Below are 17,687 nucleotides of genomic sequence, written 5' to 3' on the forward strand. Positions count from 1 at the left end.
CAGCGACGAAAAAATGTTGCGACACTTGAGGAAACACCGCGCGTCTATACGTCATCACGCCGCGTCACGCCCGTATCGCGCCGCAACATTTTCGGTGACCTGATACGTCAGCCAATGATGCCGGCAGTCGCCAAAAAGATCGCCAAGTGGGACGGGCCCTGAGGGGACTTTGGATGCCTGCATCTCTTCTCGGCTTTTTTTTCCTGGCACGGAGTCTCTGGGGAAAGTGTGCCCGGGCTCCACCACCTATCGCTGAGCGTCCGAGCGACTGCGATGTACCGTTGGAGCGGTACAGCTCGCTCACGTCACCGAGTTCCCTTTGTTTTACCGTGCAGACACTTATTCATCGTTCTCCTTTGGAAAGGGGACAGATTCATCTGATGATAGCATGCACGGTGGCACAGCGGTAGAGCCGCCCGGTTCCATCACGACCACGGGTGCTGTCTGTATGGAGTTTGTACGTTCTCCCCGTGACCTGCATGGGTTTTCTCCAAGATCGTCGACTTCCTCCCACACTCCAAAGACGTCCAGGTTTGTAGATTAATTTGTTGGGTGCAAATGTAAATTGTCCCCGCTGTGTCTAGGATAGTGTTAGTGTGCGGGGATCGCTGGCCAGCATGGACTCGGTGGGCCGAAGGGCCTGTTTCCACGCTGTATCTCTAAACTAAACTAAACTAAACTATAAGGACATCTCTCTGGATGAAATGCAGAGCTCAGCGCATCATGAAATTTCACCATCAATCAATTTTAAATCATTACAATAAAGCTGAAATGCATTGAGAATTTATCTTGCACTAAACGTTATTCCCCTTATCTTGATTCTGTACACTGTGGATGGCTCGATTGTAATCATGTATCGTCTTTCTGCTGGCGGAATTGCACGCAACAAAAGCTTTTCACTGTACCCCCGGTGCATGTGACAATAAACTAAACTGAAACTCCATGTAGTAAAATGGCTCCATGTGTTCAGTAGCAGAGTGGTTAGATTACTGGATCAGCATTGAGCTGATTGGACTATTGACTGGGAGACTGAAATCCCACCAAGTTTGGAAAATTTAAATTCAATTGCTCAAATAGTTTATTTAAAAAATAAAGTATCAGTATTGCTAACCGTGAGATTACTGTTTAAAAAAAAATCCATCAATGGTTCATGAATATCTGTTAGACTCAGACAGACCCGCTGGAAGTGATCGGCAACCCACCTGAAGGCTCAGCGGACCGCGGTAACAGACGTGGGACACGAGGAGCAAGGAGGGTGAACGGGGCAACTCAAGGTCGGCTGCAGGAGCCTGTGGGGAGAGGGTGGGGCCGAAGATGTCCTGGTTGGGTTACTCCTAGGCCTGGCCAAGCTGGCCATCAGCGAGTCACGGCAGCAGGCGGAAGAGGGCTGGCTGCCTTTTCCGGGGTTACGCCCGCACCCGGGTGTTGCTAGTGAGGGACAATGCGCTGTCCACGGGCACCCTGGAGGATTTCACTGTTGGGGGGGGGAAGTCATCCTCAATAAGGATAGTAATATAGCTGTTTTGTAGTTTGTTCAGTACATTGGTTTGTCTTGTATTATGGTGGTGGATTTTGTTTTGATTTATTTTGTACTGCAAATATTTTTGTTAATATTTGATGACATTGTTTTTGATTTATTTTGTACTGCAAATATTTTTGTTAATATTTGATGACATTGTTTTTGGTTAAAACAATAAATAAAATAAAATAAATTAGATAAATAAATAGATAAATAAATAGAAAAGAAGAAAAAGAAAGAAAGAAGGAAAGGAAAGAAGGAAAGAAGGAAGGAAAGAAGGAAAGAAAGAAGGAAAGAAAGAAAGAAATAAGGAAAGAAGGAAAGAAAGTAGGTAAGAAGGAAAGAAAGAAGGAAAGAAAGGAAAGAAAGAAGGAAAGAAAGAAGGAAAGAAAAAAGGAAAGAAAGAAGGAAAGAAGGAAAGAAGGAAAGAAGGAAAGAAGGAAAGAAAGAAGGAAAGAAGGAAAGAAAGAAGGAAAGAAAAGAAAGAAGGAAGGAAAGAAGGAAACAGAGAAGGAAGGAAGACCAAAGGAAAGAAGGAAGAGGAAAGAGGAAGAGAAAGAAGGAAGAGAAAGAAACGAAGGAGAGGAAAGAGAAGGAAAGAAAGGAAGGAAAGAAAGAAAGAAAAGAAAGACAAGGAAAGGGAAAGAAGGAAGGAAGGAAGGACAGAAAGAAGGAAAGAAAGAAGGAAAGAAAGAAGGACAAGAAGGAAAAACGAAAAGAAGAAAAAGGACAGAAAGAAGGAAAGAAGAAGAAAAGAAGGAAGAGAGAAGAAAGAAACGAGACGAAGAGAAAGGAAAGAAAGAAGGAAAGAAAAAGGAAAGACAGAGAAAGAAAAAGAAAAGAAGGAAGAAGGAAAGAAAGAAAAAAGAGAAGAAAAAGAAAAGGAAAGAAGAAGGAAAGAAAGAAAGAAGGAAAGAAAGAAAGAAAGAAGGAAGGAAAGAAGGAAAGAAAGAAAGAAAGAAAGAAAGAAAAAAGGAAAGAAAGAAGGAAAGAAGGAAAGAAAGGAAAGAAAGAAGGAAAGAAAAAAGGAAAGAAGGAAAGAAGGAAAGAAAGAAAGAAGGAAAGAAAGAAGGAAAGAAGAATAGAAAAGAAAAGAAAAGAAGGCAAGGAGAGGAGAGGGACGTCGGTTTGTGCAGGGAGAGGAGTGGGCCGATCGGGTCGAAGGCAATGGAGGAAGGTCCATCAGAATCCTTTTTTTTACATGGATGTGGAACGCTGCTTCCTGTAGACGGCAGACGACCTCCCAGTATGCGGGGGGAGGACCGACCGGACTTTGGAAATGGCGCCAAAACATGGCTGTGCCATGAATGTTTAGTTTTGTTTAGCTTCGAGATACAGCATGGAAACAGGCCCTTAGGCCCAATGATCCCCGCACACCAACACTATCCTACACACACTAAGGACAGTTTACAATTTTACCAAGCCAATTAACCTACAAACTAGTACGTCTTTGGATTGTGGGAGGAAACCCAAGATCTTTCAGAAAACCCATGCGGCCACGGGGAGAACGTGCAAACTCCGTACCGACAGCATCCGTAGTCCGGATCAAAACCGGGTCTCTGAATGTTGCCGACTGGCCCGCTGCAGACTGCGCAATCTAGGGTCCTTCCGCTGCTGGCCATGGGGGGCAGGGTGTGGTGGAGACGCCCCTCAAAATAAGGGAAGGGATTCCACGCCAGGGTGGCAAGGGTGGGGGATAAATTTGTGAAATTTGTGCAATGTGTGTAAACACTGTTGAATGTTTGTATAGCCTCCGTAAACATCGGATGATATTTTTGCACGGATCATGTATTGTGTATATTTATTACTTGAATCAAGTCTATTTTTTTTTTTAATGTATTGTCTTTCCGTTGACTGGATAGCACGCATCGATAGCTTTTCACTGTACCTCGGTACACGTGACAGCAAACTAAACTGGACAATCATCGATGTTTTGTGTAAAAAATGAAGTGAATCAGACAAACGTAGCTTTTTGCATGAAATAGTTGCCAGTAGCAACGCTTGGTTTGACCGTAATACAAATCAGGTGGACTAAAGGAAACCTCAAGGGATTTAGCAGCCCCTGTCAGACCACCCCCCTAACCCCCCCGCCCAGCCAGCAAAGCCTATGGCAATGACAGCTGTAAATATGACCAGTTGCCTTCAGCAGTACTAAACATCACAAGGCTAAACATGAGTTGGGGCCCAGACCTGCTCACACACAATCTCTCTATTATTCAACCCTGCACAGTCTCATGCTACAAAAGTCCTTTCTTTGCCTAAACAACCACAGAAGCGATCACATTTCACGAAACGTCCCGATGATTGGAGTCAGGAGCACGGAACGGGCACCCGGTTCTTTTATGGCTCGCCTCCAACTCTGTATCCACGGGGAACTGGGCTGGATGGATCCTGAAATCAATTTAAGACTAATTATTGTTTATGTTGGAAGGTTTTCTAAATTGGTACCAGCTTAGAGCTTTGCTCTGAGGTAAAGGTTTCACTGTCCCAGTTTTTAAAAAAACACAAGAATGATTTGCATTCCCTTGCTGCAGAAGACAGCCTGACGTGCTGCTGATTTATACAAAAAATGATGGTCGCACTATGATGTGTATTTTCAGAACATACAAAGATAGGAAATAAGGGGGAGAAGCTTGACCATTAGACCATTAGGCCTTTCAAGCCTCAAAAAAATAGGCATAAAATGCTGGAGTAACTCAGCGGGTCAGGCAGCATCTTTGGAGAATATGGGTGACACGGTGGCACAGCAGTAGAGCTGCTGCCTTACAGCGCCAGAGATCCGGAATCGATCTTGACTACGGGTGCTGTCTGTATGGAGTTTGTACGTTCTCCCCGTGACTTGCGTGGGTTTTCTCCGGGATCTTCGGTTTCCTCCCACACTCGAAAGACGTACACGTTTGTAGGTTAATTGGCTTTGGTAAAATTGTAAATTGTCCCTAGTGTGTGCAGGATCGTGTTGGATCATGGGGATCGCTGATCGGCGCGGACTCGGTGGGCCGAAGGGCCTGTTTCCGCGCTGTATCTCTAAACTAAACTAGACTAAACCTGTTTTCAAGAGAGATTTAGCTCTAAGGGCTTAAGGAATCAAGGGATATGGGGAAAAAGCAGGAACAGGGATACTGGTTTTGGATGATCAGCTATGATCATATTGAATGGTGGTGCTGGCTCAAAGGACTGAATGGCCGACTCCTGCACCTACAGTATTTTCTATATTTTTATGTTTCTACGAGGCATTTCAGGTCGGGACCCTTCTTCAGAGCACACATCCTTTGACCCACAGAGTTACTCCAGCACTTTGAGTCTTTTTTCGTACACCAGCATCTACAGTTCGTTGTGTGGGCCTTTCGTCAGTTCTACTATTAAACAAGGCCATTAAACAGGATCTTTAGCTGATTCCCACTTTCTTACCTACTTCCCTCTATCCCGCAATTCTTCCAGCATCCAGAAATCTATTAACCTCTGCCTTGCATGCAGTTTGTCAGCTCTTTGAGCTAAGACTCACTCCAGCACCCACTGGCTTCTAAGCAAGGACATTTCTCCTCATTTCAGTTCTAAATGGGTAATCCCTTATTTTGAGGCTGAGATCCCCAGTTCTGGACACCACAGTCGGGGGAAACTTCCCCCTATGTCTCTCCTGTTCTTCCCTCAAAGGATAGTGCATATCTCAATGTGGTCACCTCGCATAGAACATAGAATAGCACAGCACAGGAAATGGCCCCTCGGCCCACAACGTCTGTGCCAAACATGATGCCACGATGAATCAATGTCATCTATGTGCCTATCCAAAAGACTCTTAACTGCCACCACCACCCTTGGCAGCGCATTCTAGGCATCCACCACACCCTCTGTATAAAAGAAACATGCCCCACACATCTCCTTTAAACTTTACCCCTCTTGCCTTAAACCTATGCCCTCTAGTCTTTGACATTACCTTCCTGGAGAAAGGTCCTGAGTGTCTACCATATCTATACCTTTCATGCCTATGCAGGACCTATACAGTGAATGGTAGGGCTCTGGGTAGTGTTGTAGGATCTAGGAGTGCAGGTGCATGGTTTCCTGAAGGTGGAGTCGCAGGTAGATAGGGTGGTCAAAAAGGCTCTTGGTACATTGGCCTTCATCAGTCAGAGTATTGAGTAGAGAAGCTGGGAGGTCATGTTGCAGTTGTATAAGACGTTGGTGAGACCGCATTTAGAGTATTGTGTTCAGTTCTGGGCACCGTGTTATAGGAAAGATATTGTCAAGCTTGAAAGGGAACAGAGAAGCTTTACGAGGATGTTGCCAGGACTAGGGGGTCTGAGCTACATGGAGAAGTTGAGTAGGCTGGGACTCCACTCATTGTAATGCAGGAGGATGAGGGGTGATCTTATAGAGGTGTATAAAATCAGGAAAGGAAAAGATTGGGTAGATGCACAGAGTCTCGTGCCCAGAGTAGGTGAATCGAGGACCAGAGAACATAGGTTTTCGGTGAAGGGGAAAAGATTTAATAGGAATCTGAGGGGTAGCTTTTTCACACAGAGAGTGGCAGGGATATGGAATAAGCTGCCCCCCCCCCCAAATCGCCAAAGTCGCGCACACGGCCAGTGACAGAACTACAGCGCCGCTGAAGGTAAGTTTTGTAACATACCTACATGGAAATGTCCCATCCGGTTTCATGTGGAATCATAGTCATAGTCATACAGCATGGAAGCAGGCCATTCGGCCCAACTAGTCCATGGCGACCAAGACGCCTCATCTGCGCTGGTCCCATTTGCACTCATTTGGCCCATATCCCTCCAACCATATTGTTGTACCTGTCTAAATGTCCTATCCTTGTACCTGTCTTTCATATGTTGTTATAGTACCTGCTTCAACTACCACCTCCAGCTGAAGACGGGTTTCGACCCAAAATGTCACCTATTCCTTTCCTCCAGAGATGCTGCCTGACCTGTTGAGTTACTCCAGCACTTTGTGTCTACCTCCTCTGGCAGCTCATTCCCTATATCCACCACCCACCGTGTGATAAAGTTGCCCCTCAGATTCCCGTTAAATCTTACCCCTCCCACTTTAATAAATCCTATGTCTCCGGTTCTTGATTCCCCTACTCTGGGTAAAGGACTCCTTGCATCCACATTATCTGGCACCATTTCATCCAGAACTGATCTCCATGGAGATCTGCTCCAGGTCAACCTGAGGAGGAACATTTAGTCCTCAACCAACAGGTGTTGTGTGTGAACCAGTTTCTACCCCCTTCTGCCAAAACTCATGGACGGACAGGAGTCACACCGGGAGGATATTCTATGCATCTCTGGGGCCTGAATCTCGTCCAAAATTGGAGACGAAGAAAATCCACACAAACAGACTCGACAAATAATGAGGTAAAAAATGAAAAGATGAAGTGCTAAGAAGTAGATAAATGAATGATTAATTCCTTGACTACGTTAAAAATGTTTGTAGTTTTAAAGGAATCCATAAATTATAAACTGTTAAGAACTAATCTTATGTCCAGCGTGAACATTTCTACCAGCGTGTTAAATCCCAAAATCAAAAACCTCCCGTTCCAACGGAAATGAGCCATGAACCCCAATTTTCCCACAAATTCTCCTCACAACCAAATATTTAGAAATGTGTAGGAAGGAACTGCAGATGCTGGTTTACACCGAAGATAGACACAAAATGCTGGAGTAACTCAGCATATCAGGCAGCATCCATGGAGAGAAGGAATGGGTGACGTTTCGGGTCGAGGCCCTTCTTCAGACTGAGAGTCAGGGGAGAGGGGAGACACAAAGATATGGATGGGTAAGGTGTGAAAATGACAGATCAAAGCAGCCGATGGTCAAGGAAAAGTAGAATGGTTCGTTGTTGCCTGAAGGGAAGGTGACAACGAGGCGTACAAACAGTAAAATTAATCAGGACAGTGAAACTAATTGGAGAATTAGTCACTGAAACGTCACCTATTCCTTCTCTCCAAGAGATGTTGCCTGTCCCGCTGAATTACTCCAGTTTTATGTGTCTATCTTCCATATATTTAGACAATTGCATAATGGTGGTACAAGGTATCTACTGAATAAATAAAAAATACTTTAGAAGATCGATGTATAATTGTCCCCAAAGATCTCTCTGTAAAATCTGTAACTATTTGAGATTCTTTTCTCTGTCCTTTTTTCCGAAATTTCCCATTGCATTCCCATTCCCATCTCTGCTTTGAACAATGTTCTCTGCATTTCTAGCCTTTCAGCTAACCTGCCTATTAATTATTAAACACTGATATTTGATTCTTTACTATGTTCTTGGGTCAGTCGGAAGAGCCAAAGGCCTCTTTTAATCCATTTATTTTTCTCAACTGAAATACACAACCTTCGTTAGTTTAGTTTAGTTTGGAGATACAGCGCGGATACAGGCCCTTCGGCCCACCGAGTTCGCACCGACCAGCGATCCCCGCACACTAACACAATCCTACACACTAGGGGCAATTTACATTTACAACATGTCAATTAACCTACAAACCTGTACGTCTTTGGAGTGTGGGTGGAAACTGAGGATAGACAATAGACAATAGACAATAGGTGCAGGAGTAATAATAATAATAATAAATTTTATTTAATGGGCGCCTTTCATACATCTCAAGGACACCTTACATAGTAATCAGAATAAAAACATATAATCGGAATAAAACAAGTAATTAAAGACATCACAGTGACACAAATTAAAAACAGAATTCAATCCAAAAACAGAAAATCAAAAACACAGTGTGAAAAGAGAGCAGCGGCAGCCAAAGCGCGCCAGCGTCCACTCTCTCTTCACGGCAGCCATCTTGGACACAGACCTACAGGACTACAATTAGACAAAAAAATCATCCCCCCACAGTGGATAGCACTGTGGAGGAAGGCACAATGTCCAGTCCCCACCCCATGTTCACCCCAAAGTCAGGCCTATTGAGGCCACCGCAATTGCCTGTACGGAGGCCCGATGTCCCTGGCCGTTCTCACCGGGTGGTCTTGCCCCGGCGTCGGGAGAGTCCTCTCGGCGGCTGGGCCACTTGGAACGGCCGCTTCTTGGTTGGAGCCCGCGGCTGCCGAAGCCGACAAGGCCGCGCCAGTTTGGCGCTCCTAGGCTCCAGATGAAAAAGTCGGCGCCCGCTCTCCGCACTGCTGCCTTGCCGCCTCTACGCACGCCGTCTCTCCGCACGCCGCCTCTCCGCTCCGCAAACCCGCAGCCCGGAGATGTTGCTCACGGCGGTCCAGCTCGCCAGAGCTCCAGCGCGGCGACCCAGGCAAGGCATCGCCCGCTCCGCTCCGCTCCAGCGCTCCAATGCTGTGCTGCCACCCAGGCCGAGGTGCTGGGTGGTTCCCGCCAAGAAACGGCGCTCCAAGCCCGCTGGTAGGCCACGAGGACGGGTCGACGGGCAGCCCGGAAAAAAGGCTGCCACACTGACCAGGTAGGGACCTATAAATAAAGTAACACCTACCCCCCCACATTAAAAGACCATATCCCCTACAAACAAAAAAACAGGACTCACTAAAAACTATTAAAAAAAACGAATTTAAGACGGACGGCTGCTGGCTAGCAGCCGTTCACCAAGATGGCTCCTCCTCCTTAAGAGTAGGCCATTCGGCCCTTCGAGCCAGCACCACCATTTAATGTGACCATGGCTGATCATCCCCAATCAGTACCCCGTTCCTGCCTTCTCCCCATATCCCCTGAATCTGCTATTTTTAAGAGTCCTATCTAGCTCTCTCTTGAAAGCATCCAGAGAACCGGCCTCTGAGGCAGAGAATTCCACAGACTCACAACTCTCTGTGAGAAAAAATGTTTCCTCGTCTCCGTTCTAAATGGCTTAAACAGTTCTAAATATTCTTAAACAGTGGCCCCTGGTTCTGGATTCCCCCAACATCATAGAAACATAGAAACATAGAATATATGTGCAGGAGTAGGCCATTCGGCCCTTCGAGCCTGCACCGCCATTCAATATGATCATGGCTGATCATCCAACTCAGTATCCCGTACCTGCCTTCTCTCCATACCCCATGATCCCTTTAGCCACAAGGGCCACATCTAACTCCCTCTTAAATATAGCCAATGAACTCGCCTCAACTACCTTCTGTGGCAGAGAATTCCAGAGATTCACCACTCTCTGTGTGAAAAATCGGGAACATGTTTCCTGCCTCTAGCGTGTCCAAACCTTTAACAATCTTATATGTTTCAATGAGATACCCTTCTAAACTCCAGTGTACAAGCCCAGCTGCTCCATTCTCTCAGTATATGACAGTCCCGCCAGCCCGGGAATTAACCTTGTGAACCTACGCTGCACTCCCTCAATAGCAAGAATGTCCTTCCTCAAATTAGGGGACCAAAACTGCACACATTACTCCTGGTGTGGTCTCACTAGGGCCCTGTACAACTGCAGAAGGACCTCTTTGCTCCTATATTTGACTCCTCTTGTTACAAAGGCCAACATGCCATTCGCTTTCTTCACTGCCTGCTGTACCTGCATGCTTACTTTCATAGACTGATGAACAAGGACCCCCAGATCCCGTTGTACTTCCCCATTTCCCAACTTGAAGCCATTTACATAGTAATCTGCCTTCCTGTTTTTGCTACCAAAGTGGATAACCTCAGATCTCAGAGAAAACCCATGCAGGTCACGGGGAGAAGGTACAAACTCTGTGCAGACAGTACCCATAGTCAGGATTGAACCCGGGATTCTGACGCTGTAAGGCAGCAACTCTACCGCTGCGCCACCATGCCACACATGTTGTTTTGAGTAATATCCTGTTCTCCTCTCACCAATCTGTTAATATTAGGGGATGAGTTAGAGTCATAGAGAGTGGCATACAGAGTTACAACAGGCCCAACTTAGCCACACCGGCCAACATGTCCCATCTACACTCATCCCACCTGCCTGCATTTGGCCCATATCCCTCTAAACCTGCCATATCCATGTCAGACGGCACCCGATTTCAGGATCGAACCCTGGTCTCTGGCGCTGTAAGGCAGTAACTCTACCGCTGCGCCACCATGCCGTCCATTTTCTCATTAAAAGCCACAAAAGAGTCAGTAAATGAGGACCCTGGGGAGGAGGTGGATGAGCTGCTTTGGAACATTTTCTGGTCAGGCCACAAGTGAAAATCGAACGAACAAGCTTCACAAGCAACTAGTTTCGGAGGGAATAAGAAATGGGTAACTGTCATGTGTAAATCCATGAAATTGAGTTTGCATTTTATTTTCATTTAATGGTGTCGGTTCTTGTTAAAATACAATCTCTCCTCAAGACATTCGAACACAAGGAACAAACTGGATTTTCCTTAATTACGTCTAATTGCTTTTATTTCTAACCAGTTGGAAATATAATGTTTCCAACTGCTTTTTCAGTGTAATCGCATCACCTCAGGGAAGATGAGGAAAGAGGAATCAAGCAAATGCTTACCTCATCATCTGAGAATCACCTCAAAACAAGCCGACTTGGTCTAGAAAACAAGGAACTCCATGTCCTGGTTTAATACTCAAGGACATAAAGTGCTGGAATAACTCAGTGGGTCAAAACCAAAAACCAAAAACCTTCCCTTCCCACTTTACTTTGAACTGAGATAATAACCTCAATTTTCCCAGAAAGTCTACTGGCAATCATATATCAGAAAATTGCCCGATGATTCTACAAGATATCCATTGAATAAAAAACACTTTAAAAGATCTTCACAAGGGTCCCAACCTGAAACATCACCTATCCATATTCTGAGTTACTTCAGACCTGTTGAATTACTACAGCACTTTGTGTCCCATTTGGGCGAATATGATTTTTTAGGCGGATACGTTTAGATTAGGGTCCAGGTTGTTACGTTATTGTCGCATACACCGAGGTACAGTGTAAAGCTTTGTTTTGAGGCTGTCCACTCAGTGCATGGATACAATCAATTCAAAGTCAAGTCCAGTGGATAGTATAATGGCAGTTTTTACAACGTTCTCAAAGTCCAACTTCGATAGCCATTAATTATCGGAGATGATTTGGAGGTATAGCCTAACGCACTCACGACACACATAAGACAGCAAAGATGAATCTTCCAGACCCTGTTTCTTGATTAATTGCTTTTATTTTTAAGTAATACAAAACAAAGAAATAACTCAGAACTTTACGTTCTAAAGGGCCGGTCCCACAAGCATGCGACCTGCATGCGGCAAGTGCGGCCAAACCGGAAGCGGGGGCCGCGCGGATGTCGAGTGATCCCCGTACAGGGCCTGTCCCACAAGCATGCGACCTGCATGCGGCGAGCGTGACCAAACCGGAAGCGGGGGCCGCGCGGATGTCGAGTGAGTGACGTGAAGTTCGAGCGAAGTCAGCGGGAAGTTCGCGCGTGACGTACGGTGTCAAGACGCTGCGTACGGCATTGAGACGCTGCGCACGCCCGTCGAGGCGCCTGCGGGCCGGCAGGCCGTTGCCGCGCGGAATGTTTGAACACGGTCAGTTTTTCGGAGCCCCGCGCGATGTCGGGACCAGCTCCGCACAACTCCATACGGCTCCGGCGATCGAAGTGGGACCGGCCCCGCGAGGCCGTACGGCTCAAGCGACCACGTTAGGTCACGCTTGCCGCATGGAGTCACATGCTCGTGGGACAGGCCCTTAAATCGCTGTTCCATTCACATCATATAAATCATATAAAAGCTTCTTCGTATGGAGGTATGTCGTCTCGTAACATGTGTGTGTGTCGTAATCATGGTAGAAAACTGTTTCCCCTCATTCTCCGACACCAAACTGAAACTTCTCATCTGAGAGTCTGCGCCAGACTCCACTAACAAAAGAACACACCCCTACTACGTATCAAATCCCACCTTCAAAAATACAGGCAGATAAAAACTAAAACTAAAAATGATAATAATACTGACTTAAGCTTAATGGCTCCAAAGGGGAAGATACAGAGCGCAGAATATAGTTCTCAGCATTGTAGAGCACCAGTTCCTTGGACCAAGCCTGCAATGGTGAATCGGACATTACCCTAGTATGGAAGGACCGTTCAAAAGCCTGATAACAGCTTCGGTACCTTCTGCCTGACGGGAGCAGGGAGAAGTAGGAATGACCGGGGTGGGCCAAGTCTTTGATATATAGCCTCATCTCTTGTCCCTGAGATCATAGTACATTGGCAAAAGTAGAGACAAAATACTGGAGTGACTCAGCAGGTCAGGCAGCATCGCTGGAGCAGAAGGAAGGGTGAGGCTTTGGGTTGGAACCCATCTTCAGACCGAAGATTACAGTCTCAAGGAGGGTCCCAACCCAAAACGTTACTCATCCTTTTTCTCCAGAGATGTTGCCTGACCCGCTGAGTTACCCCAGTACTTTGTGTCCTTCTTTTGTATAAACCAGCATCTGCAGTTCCTCAAATAAACCAATTTCCATCTGGCCTAATCAGATCATGTATGTTTGAGGCTTCAGATAAAGTGATCTTTTGCAGAAACAAGGAACTGCAGATGCTCAATGGTTGCATGGTTCTTTATTGTCACGTGTGCACAGTACGGTGAAGTTCTTTGCGCCACCGCAGGCCACGGTAGAGCAGCGGTAGAGTTGCTGCCTTACAGCGAATGCAGTGCCGGAGACCTGGATTCGAGCCCGACTACGGGTGCTGTCTATACGGAGATTGTACGTTCTCCCCGTGACCTGCGTGGGTTTTCTCCGAGATCTTCGGTTTCCTCCCACACTCCAAAGACGTACAGGTGTGCTAGTTAATTGGCTTGGTGTATATGTAAATTGTCCCTAGTATGCGTAGGATAATGTTGATGAATGGGGATCGCTGGTCGGCGCGGACTCGGTGGGTCGAAGGGCCTGTTTGTTTCCGCGCTGTATCTCTAAAACTAAAAATACAAGATGCATCATATTTTGGTGCCGTTTACGAAGAAAATAAAACAAAGTTCAAAGTCCAAAATCCAGTCCACATTTTGGAAGTACCAGAGCACCCCTGATCTGGATTACTGGCTGTTGGCTTACAAATAAGGACACAAAGTGCTGCAGTAACTCAATGGGTCAGGCAGCATCTCTGGAGAACATGAATAGGTGACGCTTTGACCTTTCTTCAGACTCTTAAAATGTGATGTGTAGGAAGGAATTGCAGTGCACTGGCAGCGCCTGTCGGCAGCGTGTCCGTCTTTTTTCAACTTTTTTTATTTTTTTAGTATGTTTAAAAGTGTGTTTTTAATGTTTCCTTGTGTGTTATGTGTGGGGGGTGGTGTGTGGGGGGGGTAAGGGGGAAACCGTTTCGGCCACCTCTTCCATGGAGAGGCGACTTTTTCAGGCCGCCTCCCCCGTGGCCTAACAGCAAGGATCGGCACGGACTTTCCCGGAGACGCGCCCGGAGCTTCAGCGGCGGGCACAGCGTGGACTCTCGGCGCGGAGCGGGTGAGACCTCGCTGGAGGGGAGCGCTCCGTTTCGCTGGCCCACGGCAGCCTGAAGCCGCGGTCTGCAGAACTCCAGCTGGTGCGGCGTCTACAGCCCGGGATCTCACGTTGGGGACCCGGGTGGAAGAAGAAGCTTCCACCGCCGGCCCGCGGCCAACTTCTACCGCGGGCGCGGTATGGACTTATCATCTCCCCTGGAGGGGAGCTTCGACCGCCGGCCCTGCAGACTGCGGTGCTTCCGGCTGCGGCACGGCAGGTACTTTAAAACTTTGACCGCCGGCCTGTGGCCTACACCAGCCTGAAGCCGCGGTCTCTGGTTGGGAAGAGCCGATCCTGGACTCACCTTGACTTTGACTTTGTCCCTTACCATCTGGACGCCCGCAGCAACGGCTGTGGAGGGTGGTGGTCCCGACCTCGGGGTAAAATGGAGGAGGACTGGCCAAGCTCTGTGCCTTCCACCACAGTGATGAATGCTGTGGTGGATGTTTGTGTAAATTTTTTATTGTGGTTGTGTTCTTTATTATTGTACCGCTGCTGGCAACCCAAATACCACCGACCTTGGTTGTGTGGCAATTAAATTATTTCAAATTATTTCAGATGCTGGTTTCAACCAAAGATAGACAAAAAATGCTGGAGTAACGCAGCAGGACAGGCAGCATCTCTGGAGAGAAGGATTGGGTGATGTTTCGGGTCGAGATCCTTCTTCAGACTGAAGAAGGGTCCTGACCCGAATCGTTACCCATCCTTTTTCTCCAGAGATTCTGCCTGGTCCGCTGCGTTACTCCAGCACTTTGTGTCTATATTTGGTCAGCACATCTTCAGGATTAATGCACTTGAAACTCGGTGGAATAAGAGGGAGGGGAATTGTGCTGTTTACAAGCAAATTTTGTTATCGTGCAAATCACCGACATACAATCTCCTATTATTTAATGGGTTACATTTTTAAATGAAGTATTATAAACTCAAGGACACGCTGAACATTGGCATTGTGTAACTCATTTTGGGAGTGTAATATTGTATTTTTTATAGCTGTGTTTTCAAGGACGTTGTCACTGGCTTCATCCACTAAAAATGTTCGGTTGTTACAAAACCCAGCCTGTAAACAAAAGAAGTAGCCCCTTTGTAAATCTCTCTTCATTTCAGCTATGACACTGATCCCAGCCTCATTCTTGTCCATCTATCACCAATTTGACATCAGATGAAAACGCTGACATGTACTAATGGAGTAACGTACGGTTTAGTTTAGAGGTACAGCGTGGAAACAGGCCCATCGGCCCACCGAGTCCGAGCCGACCAGCGATCCCCGCACATTAACAATATCCTACACCCACTAGGGACAATTTTTACATTTACCAAGCCAATTAACCTACAAACCTGTACGTCTTTGGAGTGTGGGAGGAAACCGAAGGTCTCGGAGAAAAGTTCAAGTTCAAGTTCAAGTGAGTTTATTGTCATGAGTCCCTGTATAGGACAATGAAATTCTTGCTTTGCTTCAGCACACAGAACATAGTAGGCATTTACTACAAAACAGATAGGTGTGTCCATATACCATAATATAAATATATACACACATGAATAAAACCCACGCAGGTCACGGGGAGTACGTACAAACTCCGTACTGGGACAGGTTATTTGTTGACCTCGAAATATGATGGGTGCTAGGAACGTGCTGCCAGGGGTGGTGGTGGAGGAAGATACGATAGTGGCGTTTAAGAGGCTTTTAGATCGGCACATGGATATGCAGGGGATGGATCTCATACAGGCAGCGGAGATTAATATAACTTGGCATAATGTTCAGCACAGCACCTCATATTTTGCTTGGACATCTTACAACCAAGCGGTATGAACATTGATTTCTCTAACTCCAAATAACCCTTGCATCCCCTCCCTCTCCATCACTCCCCCACCCTAGTCATCGTGCTAGTTTCACTGTCGCCCTGTTGAGTTTCACTGTCTGTATAACTCGTTATCACCAAGCCCACAGCCAACAATGGACCATTGTGGGCTCTACCTTCCCTTGATCACCGTTACTTTTTGCATAAGCGAAACGTCACCCATTCCTTCTCGCCAGCGATGCTGCCTGACCTGCTGAGTTACTCCAGCGTTTTGTGTCTGTGTTAGGCACAGACACTGTTGGCTGAAGGGCCTGATCCTGTGCTGTACATGGGTGGAAATTGCTTTTAAAACATGGGGGGGACACAATGAGGCCTAACATCTAGGACAGGGGTTGGCAACCTACGGCCCACGGGATGTATCCGGCCCGTAACCCGAAATCATCCGGCCCGCAGGCGTATTTTTTTCCAATTAGTTTTCTCGACCTGGGAACTGCAGCTAGTCCCGGGGCAGGCGAGCTGACCTGGGAACTGCAGCTAGTCCCGGGGCAGGCGAGCTGACCTGGGCGCGGAGGCGACCTGGGAACTGCAGGTGTTTTGGCCCATCATGTCCGCGCTGACCAGCAATCACCCCGTACACTAGCACCATACGACGCACTAGGGACAAATTACAATTTACCGAAGCATTTAACCTACTATCCTGCACGTCTTTGGAGTGTGGGGCAGGCGAGTCGACGTGGGCGCTACAGCCAGTCCCGGGACAGGCGAGCCAACCCTGGGACTGGCTGTACGCCCAGGACACAAAACATGGGGGGGATTGTCGCCCACCTCTCAAAACATAGGAAGGGGGGTGGATGGGGGACACTGGATTTCCGCCCATGCCTCTGCAGTTCTATGTTCAATGTTCTAACAAATGGCTTCAGCTGACACATAGACATCTTCGCAGTGGCATTTGTAAGCATTGGGACTCAACTTAAAAACCAAGTGCAACTGTAAAGTTGAATGGGTTTTATTAATACCTGGATAACACTGCGGAAAACCTTAAATTAGGCAACAAGCTCGAATAAAGTATCGGAGTAGTGGCAGGTTTCAAGGAGTCATGGTGCGTTAAAATTCAGTTCTGCAATCCATCAGAACATACAGTGGCACAGGGAACAAGCTGAGTTGACAGGTGACTTATTGGTGGAGCTTGCCATTGTCAGAAAGCAGCAAATGACTCCTATGATATTTCTATGAAACCAGTAATTCAATGTGGCATTGTAAAACACAGCTATTGTTCGGCACTATATCTGTCATCCAAACAGGCACGTCAGGAACAATATCTGTGGGAAATCTAAGATCGAGACCAATTCAACTTTATTTCAATGCCTACTAATTTGTCCTTGAGGAAAAGCACATTCAATTGATTCGAAGCAAGTTCTCTGGGCCCGGTGTTACATTTCACTCGTCTTTCCTCCTTGTCTGACACCCGTTTGTTTTCTTTTCATCTCTGGCCTTTATCTACCCATCCACCGATCAACTCCCCACCCACCTCTCACTGGAGAAGGGTCCCGACCCGAAACGTCACCTGTCAATGTTCTCCAGAGATGATGCCCAACCCGCTGAGTTACTCCAGCACTTTGCGTCTCCACCTATCACTCGCCGGGCTTACTCCCACAATGTCATCTCTCACACAGCTTTCTCCACCCCCCCCCCCCCCCCCCCACCACCCTCCCCCCTCCACCCCTACTGCAATCAGTCTGAAGAAGGGTTCTGACCCGAAATGTCGCCTGACCATATCATGCCTGACCCACTGAGTTACTCGGTCTGTTTTGTTCATACCTGGCGCCTGATTTCAAGGGCCTTTTTTTCTCTATACATGATTGTTCACCCCAAATACTAGAATCCCCCTCAATAATGGAGCTACACATGGTGCTCAAGAACGTGATATTTTGGTAAAATATCAACATTTAAAAGACAGTAGAATTCCTTCTGTCGTAGC

At 46.9% G+C, this 17,687-nt stretch overlaps 1 protein-coding gene across 1 annotated transcript; it reads left to right on the forward strand.

Moving 5' to 3' along the window:
- Positions 1–2,196: 2,196 nt before the first annotated feature.
- LOC116983562 (protein PXR1-like) lies at positions 2,197–2,511 on the forward strand (the record flags this gene model as incomplete). The annotated part of the gene is made up of 2 exons (XM_033037348.1): positions 2,197–2,262; positions 2,464–2,511. Coding segments are annotated over 2 exons (114 nt in total), but the record flags the coding sequence as incomplete, so codon positions are not given.
- Positions 2,512–17,687: the final 15,176 nt, after the last annotated feature.

The sequence above is a fragment of the Amblyraja radiata genome, chromosome 18 (genome assembly GCF_010909765.2).
Source record: "Amblyraja radiata isolate CabotCenter1 chromosome 18, sAmbRad1.1.pri, whole genome shotgun sequence".
Lineage (NCBI taxonomy): Eukaryota > Metazoa > Chordata > Chondrichthyes > Rajiformes > Rajidae > Amblyraja > Amblyraja radiata.